The sequence below is a fragment of the Lithobates pipiens genome, unplaced genomic scaffold (assembly GCF_037356315.1).
Source record: "Lithobates pipiens isolate NorthernLeopardFrog02 unplaced genomic scaffold, aLitPip1_a1.2 Scaffold_51, whole genome shotgun sequence".
NCBI lineage: Eukaryota > Metazoa > Chordata > Amphibia > Anura > Ranidae > Lithobates > Lithobates pipiens.
In genome coordinates this window covers 3958099-3970196 of record NW_027507874.1, presented here as the reverse complement: position 1 = coordinate 3970196, position 12098 = coordinate 3958099, and the positions used below count along the sequence as shown (strand labels likewise).

Sequence of the window (12098 nt, the reverse complement as noted above, 5' to 3'; positions counted from 1 at the left end):
AATGGTAAGTAAAAACAAAACTTACCTATGTTTTTTTTTTTTATTAAAGTCCATCTATTTCTTTACCTACATGCCCAGAAGAGGATATGTAATGCTGCGTACACACGACCGGACTTTCCGGCAGACTAGGTCTGACGGGTTTTTCCCCGTCGGACAATTTGATTGCGTGTGGGCTAGTCCAACCATTTTTTATAAAGAAAATCAGACGGACCTAGAAATAGAACATGTTTCAAATCTATCCGATGGACTACAAATCTGGAAAACTGTCTGTGTGCTGGTCCGACAGACCAAATACGACGCAAGGGCAGCTATTGAACTTCCTTGTTTAGTCCTGTTTGTGTCATCACATTCAAAATGAACGGACTTAGTCTGTTCGTGTGTGGCCAAGTCCGTTCGTTCAGAAAGTCCGTTGGACCTAGTCTGTCGAAAAGTCCAGTCTTGTGTACGCGGCATAGGAAGGGTGCAGAGGTGAGGTTCCCTCAGGGCCAGTCTGATTTGTATAGGCTAAAGCCAGTCACACCCTTGACAACCTCTTTTAGGTTTACCAGAACTGTTAACCACGAGGGCCCGGCTACACATTAAAATTGTCCTTCACACAATATAGACTGATCAGCCATAACATAATGACCATCCACCTAATATTGAGTAGGTCCCTCCTTTTGCTGCCAAAACAGCCCTGACCTGTCAAAGCATGGACTCCACTAGACCTCTGAAGGTATGTTGTGGTACCAAGACGTCCATAGCAGATCACTGCTTCCGCCAGCTTGCCTCCCTCCCATACTGCATCCTGGTGCCATCTCTTCCCCAGGTAAGTGACGCACACGCACCCAGCCATCCATATGATGTAAAAGAAAATTTGACTCGTCAGACCAGGCCACCTTCTTCCATTGCTCCAGTGCCAGAGAGGAACCAAACAGATGAGGTGACCCTGATGAGGTTGAACAGGCATATAGACTGCCCATATCTGGCACCAAGATATCAATAGCAGATCACTGCATCTGCTGGCTTGCCTTCCAATTCTGATGCTCACATGCCCATTGTGGGTGCTTTAGGCTGTGGACACGATTCAGCATGAGCATCCTGACTGGTCTGCGGCTACACAGCCCCATATATAACCAATTGATGTTCTGACACCTATTGGAACCGTCATTCATTCTTTTCTGCAATTTGAGCTACACGAGCTCTTCTATTGGATCGGACTACACAGGCCGGCCTACCTTCCCCATGTGCACCAATGAGTCTTGGCTGCCCTTGGCCCTGTTGCCAGGTTTACCAGTTTTCCTTCCTCTGACCACTTTTGGTTGTTCTCGACCACTGCAGACCAAGAACATCCCACAAGAGCTTCAGTTTTGGAGTTGTTCTGATCCTGTTGTCTAGCCATTAAGCAAATATTCCTACATAAGTTGTACCTGTGTATCTGAGGTCTTCTCTTTCCTACACCTGCTCAAAGTGCAGAATTTATAAAGCTTGCCTGAGCTGTCAGGAAAAAATGAATAGAGCGCTGAAGTTACACTCTGCAGAGCTGAGTGAGGAGAGCTCTGACAGCTGATTGTAGGGAAGATACCCCCCCTCCCTTTCACAGGAACAGAGCTGAGGCTGTCAATCAGCTGGAGGTCCCTCCCCTGTCACCTTTTTTCTCTTGATGTCAGGAAAACTTGTCAGAGGTGGTTCATGTTGATAGCAGAAAAAAGGAGGCAGCAGACAGAAAAGAAATGACGCTTAGTTCTCTGTATTGAGACAAGTACACACTATAGAGGGATATGCTTTGTTCATATTTCATGTCTGAGGTTTAAAACCATTTTAAGCTTTTCCACTTTTTTCTGCTTTCAACATCTCAACTTCAGGGGCAACATGTTTACTTGCTGCCTAATATATTCCACCCACTATCAGATGTCATTGTAGTGTGATAATCAATGTTATTTACTTTACCCAGCAGTGGCCATAATGTTATGGCTGATCGGTGTAGTTGTTGGTGGATCTAAAAGAGGTTGTATATTCAAATTGTAATGTGTGACCAAATCTTTACACCAAAAGAAAAACATCCTGCCTAAAAGCAGAAATTGCAAGATACCCGTTATTGCTGTATTAATCACAAAAGGCGTCTTCTGTGCCCATTTCTGATTTCGTTTCACTTTGTTACCGGGGCCTGACTTTTAGGATGTAGCGCCATCTACCATCCCCCTGTCCAATGAGGGTGTTTTTTTTTTTTTGTGATTAATGAAGCAATCTCATTGGAGGGGGGGGGGGGGGGGGCGGCAGTTGGCAGGGGATTGGTGCCGCCACCAGGGTACCATTTTTAGGTTAGGATTATCCCCTGGGCCAATTTGAATCAACTGGGTTGATATTGAATTATAAGATTCCCCTACTAAAAACACGTTTTGTTAAAAATTTTGAATTGTCCATTCAGACCAGGCACTAATGTGGACGAGAAGGCCTGGTTCACAGTCTGCACTCTAAAGCCCCATACACACTATCAGATTTTCTGCTGATTTTTGTCTTCAGAATTACCAAAACCATGTAGTACAAGGGCCTGCCTGATTGCATACACATTAAAACTCCTAAGGTTTGACCTCATATTATATGGTTTTGGTAATTTTGAAGGAAAAAAAATCAGCAGAATATCTGATAGTGTGTATGGGGCTTTATTCATCCCAAAGGTGTTCTATCGTGTTGAGGTCAGGACTCCGTGTAGGCCAGTCATGTTCCACCACCCCAAACTCGCTCATCCATGTCTTTATGGACCTTTGTTTGTGCACTGGTACGCAGTCATGTTGGAACAGGAAGGGGCCATCCCCAAACTGTTCCCCGCAAAGTTGGGAGCATGAAATTGTCCACAATGTCTTGATATGCTGACACCTTAAGAGTTCCCTTTACTGGAACTAAGGGGCCAAGCCCAACCCTTGACAAGCAATCCCACATCATAATCCCCCCTCCAGAAAATTATCTGGACCAGTGCACAAAGCAAGGTCCATAAAGACTGATGTTGAACAAGCAAACCTGACTCGCAGTGTCCACTCTAATTCATCCCAAAGGTGTTCTACTGGGTTGAGGCCAGGACTCTGTGCAGGCCAGTCAAGTTCCTCCACCCCAAACTCGCTCATCCCTGTCTTTACGGACCTTACTTTGTGCACTGGTGCGCAGTCATGTTGGAACAGGAAGGGGTCATTTCCAAACTGTTCCCACAAAGTTGGGAGAATGAAATTGTCCAAAATGTCTTGGTATGCTGACGCCTTAAGAGTTCCCTTCACTGGAACTAAGGCTGGATTCACAATCTATGGCATTTTTAGTGCTTTTTGCATTTTGAAGATTTGCACTATAGAACATGTTCCATAGGAAACCATGTTAAATGGACTGTAGTGCAAATCTGCAAAATGCACTAAAACTGCATATGTGTGACTCCAGCCTAAGGGGCCGAGCCCAACCCCTGAAAAACAACCCCACGCCATGATCCCCCTCTACCAAACTTTACACTTGGTACACTGCAATCAGGCAAGTAACGTTGTCCTGGCAACCGCCAAACTCAAGACACGTCCATCGGATTGGCAGACAGAGAAGTGTTATTCGTCACTCCAGAGAACACGTCTCCACTGCTTTAGAGTCCAGTGGCGGCGTACTTTACACCACTGCCTCTGATGCTTTGCATTGCACTTGGTGATGTAAGGATTGGATGCAGCTGCTCGGCCACGGAAACCCATTCCACGAAACTCTCCACGCACTGTTGTGCTAATCTGAAGGCCACGTGAAGTTTGGAGGTCTATAGCTATTGACTCTGCAGACAGTTGGCGACTTCTGCGCATTGTGCTTCAGCATGCGTTGTCTCTGCTCTATCATTTTACGTGGCTGAGTTGCTGTTGTTGCCAATTGCTTCCACTGTGTTATAATACCACTAACAGTTGCCCGTGGAATATTTAGTAGCAAGGAAAGTTCATGGATGGACTTATTGCACAGGTGGCAACCTATCACGCTACCATGCTTGAATTCACTTAGCTCCTGAGAGCGACCCATTCTTTCACAAATGTTTGTAGGAGGAGTCTGCAGGCCTAGGTGCTTGATTTTTTACCCCTGTGGCCATGGAGGGTGATCAGAACACATACATACATAGAAATAAATGTAAAATAACATTTTAAATTGTATTAAACATGGACGGTGTCAGTAGAGCAGTAGATAGTGTCAGTATTTTTTTTCTTTACTTATTATTATTTCTTTACAATTTTATTGTTTTTATTATTATTTTTACAAATTTTTTTTTTTCGAGTTTAAAGAGATCACTGATGTCTCAGTTTTGAGACAGAGAAAGGGACTGAGGGGCAAATATTCCCTCAGCTGCACTAGACAGTGAATGAATGGGAAGTGCTCTGTGCAGAGTGGCTTCCTGTTTATTCACAAACTGTACCTTTACTATGCTTCCATTATGAATGAACACAGTGGGTGACAGTGCCGGTCACTCACTGTGCTCATTCAGAAAAGGAAGGGGCCAGTAAATTAAATATTTACCGGCCCCTTCCCCGCTTCCCATCCTCAAACTATCCCCTGCAGCAGCCAGCAGGAGGGAAGAGGAGAGGATGGAAGCCAGCAGTGCTGTGGGGGGGGGGGGGGGGGGCACTACAGGGGGCCTGAGCAGCAGGGGAAATATGCATCACACAGGGCGATTAGGCTGTGCCTATGCACATCTGTAAAACCACGTGCACGTGCCTATAGCTCTGGAAAGGTGGCAGGAAATTGGGTCACCCACCTTCTCTATAGACTTTGGTGGCTGCGTTGGTGAGGCGTTCCTTCCCGGCATCTGTTTACTTACCCACATGCCCTTTGAAGCCAAATGAGGGTATCTCAACAACCTTGCTGGAATCCACTCCAATGTGATCGGCCTGAAACTCAACTGCCCTCCATTCCCTCAAGATATAAGCACCAGGTAGACACAAAAAAAAGTTCTTTACTTTCGCAGGGTTATTCATGGCGGCACCCTCAACCAACATTGACATGTCCATCAGAGATTTGACCTAATGGTTCTTATCAACAAAATGAGTTACTTCAAACAGTTATACAATAACAAAGCTCCTCGGCAATGCCATGCCACAGGCATGTACATAGATAACCATCACTGTCCGAGCCATGGTGCATAGTCACCTGTGCAAATACTGGTGTTCGATCAAAGTGGCTTTCCTTGTGAAGCATTTCCCGCACTCCAGACAGGCGAAGGGCTTTTCCCCCGTGTGAGTCTTTTCGTGGCGGGCCAGGTTGGCCTTCTGCGTGAAGCGTTTGGCGCACATGGAGCAGGAATATGGCTTGTGCCCCGTGTGAATGATTTCATGACGGTCCAGGCGGGATTTACTCAGGAAGTGTTTTCTGCAATAAGAGCAAGAGTACGGCTGGTCGGTGGCGTGATTCGCAATGTGGTTAAGGAGGTCATTCTGCAGGGCAAAATGTTTGCCACAGTCAGGACAAGAATGCGGCGTCTCTCCCGTGTGAGTCTGCTTGTGGGCGAGGAGCGCCGTTATCTGAGTGAAGAACATGCCACAGCTGGAGCATGGGAACTTCTCAGACGTCCCATGGATTGCGTGAAATGTTATGGGAGGGGAGGGACCGCTGGGGCTCCCTTCATGAGTAGTGGGATCTAAAAGATCTGCACTGTGAGATGATGGATGGAGATCGTTGGTGATAGAGTCCTCAGGAGAATCTGCAGGGAAATCATCAACCTCTTCGTTATCTGGAGAGCTTTCAGAACATTTCGCCATGCTGTACTGCCTGTACAGCCCAACTAGAGGAGAAAGGAACAAAACATCAACATTTAACTACTTGCTTCCCGGCCTTTTCTGACACTTCTCACATAAGTGTAAAAATCTGCCTTTTTTGCTAGAAAATTTGGTGTGTGTTGCAATTTTTTATGTCATGCGGTATTTGCACAGCGGTTTTTCAAATGCAAATTTTTTTGGCGGGGGGGGGGGGGGGGGACGGACACTCTTTAGTGAATTTTATTACACACAAACACAATATAATACTCAATTATCAGGAAAAATATAAAAGATGTTACACTCTCGCTATAACGTTTGCAGGGATACCTCACACATGTGGTGCGACCACCATTTACATACATGCGTGCGTGACCTACATATGCGTTCGCCTTTGTGCAAAAGCACGGGGGGACTTTAACGTTTTTTTTTTAAATTGTATTTGTGTTTTATTTAAAATTATTTATTTTTACGCTGTCTTAAAAAAAAAAAAATGTCATCTACTTTTTTACTATCACAAAGGATGAACAACAACCCTTGTGATAGCATGGACAGTGACTCTTTACTGAGACATCTGGGGTCTATTAGACCCCAGATCTCTCCTCTGCCCTTACAAACATTTGATTAAACTGAGAACGGTTTGATCCAATGCTCTTACAAACCAGTAACAGCCTGGTTACAAGGGACCAAAACCAGAAGTGACAAAATATGTATCATTTCCGGTTTCTTAGACCAGGGCTCTCCACACTTTCCATACAAAGGGGCCAATCTACTGTTCTTCAGGCTTCAGGAGGACCAGACTGTTGCCAGTGGGAATAAAAATGTGGTGGTATAAGTGGCAATAAACAATGTTTCATCAATGGTGTCAGTGGGAGGAATAGTGCCCCGTCATTGGTATCAGTGGGAGGAATAGTGCCCCGTCATTGGTATCAGTGGGAGGAATAGTGCCCCGTCATTGGTATCAGTGGGAGGAATAGTGCCCCGTCATTGGTATCAGTGGGAGGAATAGTGCCCCGTCATTGGTATCAGTGGGAGGAATAGTGCCCCGTCATTGGTATCAGTGGGAGGAATAGTGCCCCCGTCATTGGTATCAGTGGGAGGAATAGTGCCCCCGTCATTGGTATCAGTGGGAGGAATAGTGCCCCCGTCATTGGTATCAGTGGGAGGAATAGTGCCCCGTCATTGGTATCAGTGGGAGGAATAGTGCCCCATCATTGATGTCAGTGGGAGGAATAGTGCCCCATCATTGATGTCAGTGGGAGGAATAGTGCCCCATCATTGGCATCAGTTGGAGCAATAGTGTCCCATCATTGGTATAAGTGGGAGGAATAGTACCCCATCATTAGTGTCAGTGGGAGGAATAGTGCCCCATCATTGGTGTCAGTGGGAGGAATAGTGCCCCATCATTGGTGCCAGTGGGAAGAATAGTGCCCCATCATTGGTGCCAGTGGGAAGAATAGTGCCCCATCATTGGCGTCAGTTGGAGGAATAGTGTCCCATCATTGGTATAAGTGGTAGGAATAGTGCCCCATCATTAGTGTCAGTGGGAGGAATAGTGCCCCATCATTAGTGTCAGTGGGAGGAATAGTGCCCCATCATTAGTGTCAGTGGGAGGAATAATGCCACAACATTGGTGTCAGAGAAAGGAATAGTGTTCCATCATTTGCATTAGTGGGAGGAATGGTGCCCCACGGGCCAGATAAAGGCAAACAAAGGGCCCCTGAGCCACAGTTTGGAGACCACTGTCTTAGACCAAAGCTATGATCAAGGAAGTTCCAGTCCTCGGTCATCTCTACGGTAAGCTGGTGGAACCACCATCTTCAGTCCCGGGTTCACTGGTGGGCAGGGAGAGCCTGGAAAGGCGGCAGGAGTGGGGAACATTATAGAGAATTGCCAGCTGAAAAAAGCAATACCAGGGTTATGACCATGACAACGGAATAACCATTTCAACCAGAGGACGTATGGGTATGTTCTTTAGGGTGAAGTGGTTAAAGTGTATATAAAGTCAGATTTCTTTTTACTAGCTTTAGAGTATGAAAGGGTTAGAACCCATGTCAGATTTTTGTTGCAGTTCATGTCTCCACTTGGGAGATACCCTCTCACTTCCTGATGAGGTCACAGATGGAAATAAAAGCACACTGGTGCCCATCTCTGGAGGAATTTCCTCCTATTTGATCCTCACATGTCCTTCTTCCTCCTCTTCAGTTTTGAGGTCTCTCTGAGTGTTTCTGTGAATAAAGATGGTAGTGAAGCCCCCTGTACTGAGATGTATGAGAGACCCCAGAGAGTGTGTGTGGGGGTGGGGGCCTGGTAACACACAATGACATGATGTGAGGAGGAGATCCGGAGTCTAATAGAGGCTGATGGCTCCTGACTCCCCCACTGGGCACATACTGTCTCCCCATTACTGTCTACTGACAGAGGAGGGGGGAGGAGAAGAGATTGTTGTAGTGACTGAACAAGGAGAATCTGGGGCTCTTATCTGGATTTAGTGTTTATTCCTCACCTGTGCTGATCTCTGGAGGATCTTCTTCTTCCTTATGTGGCTCATCATTCCTCCCATATGGATCTTCTTCCTTTTCAACTTTGATCATGACACTGTTTGCCTATAGGAAATTGTTGACACCATTCATCAGTTTCTGATCCATTCAGATCTTTTTACATGTAAAAAATGATAGTTCCATCTACCTGGCAGTCTTGATGCGTCTGTGTGGAGTCCCGGGAATACAGAGGACGGGGACATCTCTCGGGGGGATTTCTGTTACTGGATCCATCTGTAGGAAACACACACACTGACTGACTGAATACATTGTGGGGGAAAATAAAGCTTTCTGGGCCAGAAAACCGGTGCTGGAGTCTGGAGTGGCATGTCCCATACTAACTAGGCCGATTTTAAGTCTTATTTTATGGTTTATCTTCACCAGGCGAGACAGTTTTTACATAAGACTGAAAAAGAAATTGGCATGGGCCCTGCAACTAAATTAAGGAAGGACACGACCACTTGTCCTTCTGAAGATTTACCCCCCTTTTCATGACCAGGCCATTTTTTGCGATACGGCACTGCTTTACTTTAACTGACAATTTCGCAGTCGTGCGACACTGTACACAAATAAAATTTAGGTCCTTTTTTTACCATAAATAGAACTTTTTTTTAAATGTTATTTGATAACTGTAATTTTTTTTTTGCGATTTTTTTTTTGCTTATATCTTATAAAAAAAAGTAAAAAATGTAATTTCTTCATTAATTTAGGCCAATATGTATTCTGCTACTTGGTAATTATTTTACTAGTAAATGGCAGCGATCAGTGACTTATAGCAGGACTGTGATATTGCAGCAGACATTCTGACATGGACTAACACTTTTTTGGACACTAATACAGTGATCAGAGCTAAAAATATGCACTGTCACTGTACTAATGACACTGGCTAGGAAGGGGTTAAACATCTAAGGGTTAACTGTATACCTAGCCTCTGCTTTACTAAACTTTGGGAGGTGCTTTTACCAGGGGGAAGAGATGAATCCTAGTCCCTACTTTGCAGGAACACAGGATCCATGCCTTCCTTCCTGTCAGAACGGTGATCTGCCTTGTTTACATAGGCAGACTGCAGTTTTGTCTCTCTGGCTGATAATCGTTGGGTGCCAGTGGATATCGAGTCCACGGTACCTGCTGATTACACACAGCAGAAGTGAGCTGCCAGTGGCACACATTCCCGCCCCCCTACTTATGTATATATACGTGATCCTACGCACAGCTGCCACCCTGTCGCAGTAAAACTGCTATAGGGCAGTCGCTAAGTGGTTAAAAAGATTGCGGCAGTTCAGTATAAAAAACTTCCACTGATCCCCACCAGGTTGGACCTGGCATATGAGATGTCAGCTGTCAACAGACAGCTCACATTGCTGAGCCCTCCTCCTCCCTCTAATGATCTCCGCCATTACCAGTGTAAAAAAATAAATAAAAATTCCAGTATATATCCCATAGTGTGTAGAGGCTATAACTGTCACACAAACCAATTAATATATACTTATTGGGATTTGTTTTACCAAAGGCATGTAGCAGGATACATTTTAGCATATCATGTTGTAAAGCGCTGAGCAAACTGTTGGCACTATATAAAACCTGTATAATAAAAAACATTTTTTTATTACTATATATATATATATATATATATATATACACACACACACACACACACACACACACCACCCCCTGCTCAGCTGAGATCTGGAGGGAGGAGGAGGGCTGGGCAGAGGAATCCACAGCATGCAACTCCAGCTGTACTATTTTCTGTGCCGTATCCATTTTCTAAATTTAGAAGCATTAATCTTGCACCACTCTTTGTAAATGACCCCCATTGTTTCTATATTCTTATATGAGAGGATGTGTGTATCTAGGTGGATCCTCAATACTCTTCTCTCCTTTATAAAAATATGAAAATCTCCTCTTACCTGGTGATGTGAGGGGCGGCTGCTTCTGCATTATGACGTCCTTGTAGAGATCCTTGTGTTCTTCACTGGCATCCTGATGTGTTGTAGGAACCTGACACACACAATGATACAGTCACCATCCAGACACATCCCTTGTCTATTACTGGATAATGTCCCAGAATTCCCGGCACCGCTCACCTCTCCTGTCAGTAGCTCAATGATCTTCTGGGTGACTTCTTCAATTTTCTTGTCATTGTTTCTCTCAGGTGTTAGGGGGGGCGGTTGAACTGTGAAGGGGATCTCGGTCTTCTTCAGGTTTGGTGCAACCAAGCCATCACATAACTTGAAAGCAATATAATTCTATAATTAAAAGAAGAACGACAAGATGCCACCATAGAAAGGGAACTAAACATCCTCAGAATGTTAAAATGAATGGCATTTAAATATGCGTCACTTCTGCAAAAGGGTCAAAGAGTGATGTCATGTGACCTCCCAGAATCCTCCTCACCTATGCGGTCAGCTCTTTGTTTTATTAATAGAGATAAAAGTGATGTCATGTGACCTCCCAGAATCCTCCTCACCTCTCCGGTCAGGTCTGTGTTTTATTAATAGAGATAAGAGTGATGTCATGTGACCTCCCAGAATCCTCCTCACCTCTCCGGTCAGGTCTGTGTTTTATTAATAGAGATAAGAGTGATGTCATGTGACCTCCCAGAATCCTCCTCACCTCTCCGGTCAGGTCTGTGTTTTATGAATAGAGATGTCATCTGACCTCCCACAATCCTCCTCACCTCTCCGGTCAGCAGGTAGATGATCTCCAGGGTGAGGTTTAGCATCCTCTCGGTCATGTGACCGCACTCCTTCTCCATCCTCAGTGATGACACCGGGAAGGGACTGACCATGATGGACTCCCTGCAAAGAAGACCAGGTGACAGGTTAAAGGGGGCCTCTACAATCTCTCGCCATACATTTGGATAAGACCAGCTCCATATTCATGGTCTGATCCAGGGCAGCCATCAGAAATTTTGGGGCCCCTTACACAGATTTAGGCCTGGGCCCGACCCTAACATTCTGTGTGTTGTGAAGACTGGAGGGATGGATGGTACTCGGCGTGGATGGGGATGCGTGCGCTGTGGAGACTGGAGGAATGGATGGTGCTCGGCGTGGGTGGGGATGCGTACGTTGTGGAGACTGGAGGAATGGATGGTGCTCGGCGTGGATGGGGATGCGTGCATTGTGAAGACTGGAGGGATGATTGGTGCTCGGCGTGGGTGGGGATGTGTGCGTTGTGGAGACTGGAGGGATGATTGATGCTCGGCGTGGGTGGGGATGAGTGCGTTGTGGAGACTGGAGGGATGATTGGTGCTCGGCGTGGGTGGGGATGCGTGCGTTGTGGAGACTGGAGGGATGATTGATGCTCGGCGTGGGTGGGGATGAGTGCGTTGTGGAGACTGGAGGGATGATTGGTGCTCGGCGTGGATGGGGATGCGTGCGTTGTGGAGACTGGAGGGATGATTGGTGCTCGGCGTGGGTGCGGATGCGTGCGTTGTGGAGACTGGAGGGATGGATTGGTGCTCGGCGTGGGTGGGGATGCGTGCGTTGTGGAGACTGGAGGGATGGATTGGTGCTCGGCGTGGGTGGGGATGCGTGCGTTGTGGAGACTGGAGGGATGGATGGTGCTCGGCGTGGGTGGGGATGCGTGCGTTGTGGAGACTGGAGGGATGGATGGTGCTCGGCGTGGGTGGGGATGCGTGCGTTGTGGAGACTGGAGGGATGGTTGGTGCTCGGCGTGGGTGGAGATGCGTGCGTTGTGGAGACTGGAGGGATGATTGGTGCTCGGCGTGGGTGGAGATGCGTGTGTTGTGGAGACTGGAGGGATGATTGGTGCTCAGCGTGGGTGGAGATGCGTGCGCTGTGGAGACTGGAGGGATGATTGGTGCTCG

General features: G+C 46.4%; 2 protein-coding genes across 2 annotated transcripts in view; one reads left to right on the top strand and one right to left on the bottom strand.

The window, feature by feature from the left end:
• LOC143957207 (uncharacterized) overlaps positions 1-12098 on the top strand; it is a 441673-nt gene that overhangs the window by 55765 nt on the left and 373810 nt on the right. The gene's annotated exons all lie outside the window — the stretch shown is intronic.
• Positions 4911-12098, bottom strand: part of LOC143957182 (uncharacterized) — a 33275-nt gene continuing 26087 nt past the window's right edge. Inside the window, exons 3-8 of the mRNA XM_077467332.1 lie at positions 10947-11067; positions 10354-10515; positions 10177-10267; positions 8415-8500; positions 8233-8332; positions 4911-5755 (exon numbers count right to left, since the gene is read on the bottom strand). Coding sequence (XP_077323458.1) covers positions 5121-5755; positions 8233-8332; positions 8415-8500; positions 10177-10267; positions 10354-10515; positions 10947-11067 — 1195 coding nt within the window. The 3' untranslated portion in view covers positions 4911-5120. The remainder of the gene's footprint in view (positions 5756-8232; positions 8333-8414; positions 8501-10176; positions 10268-10353; positions 10516-10946; positions 11068-12098) is intronic.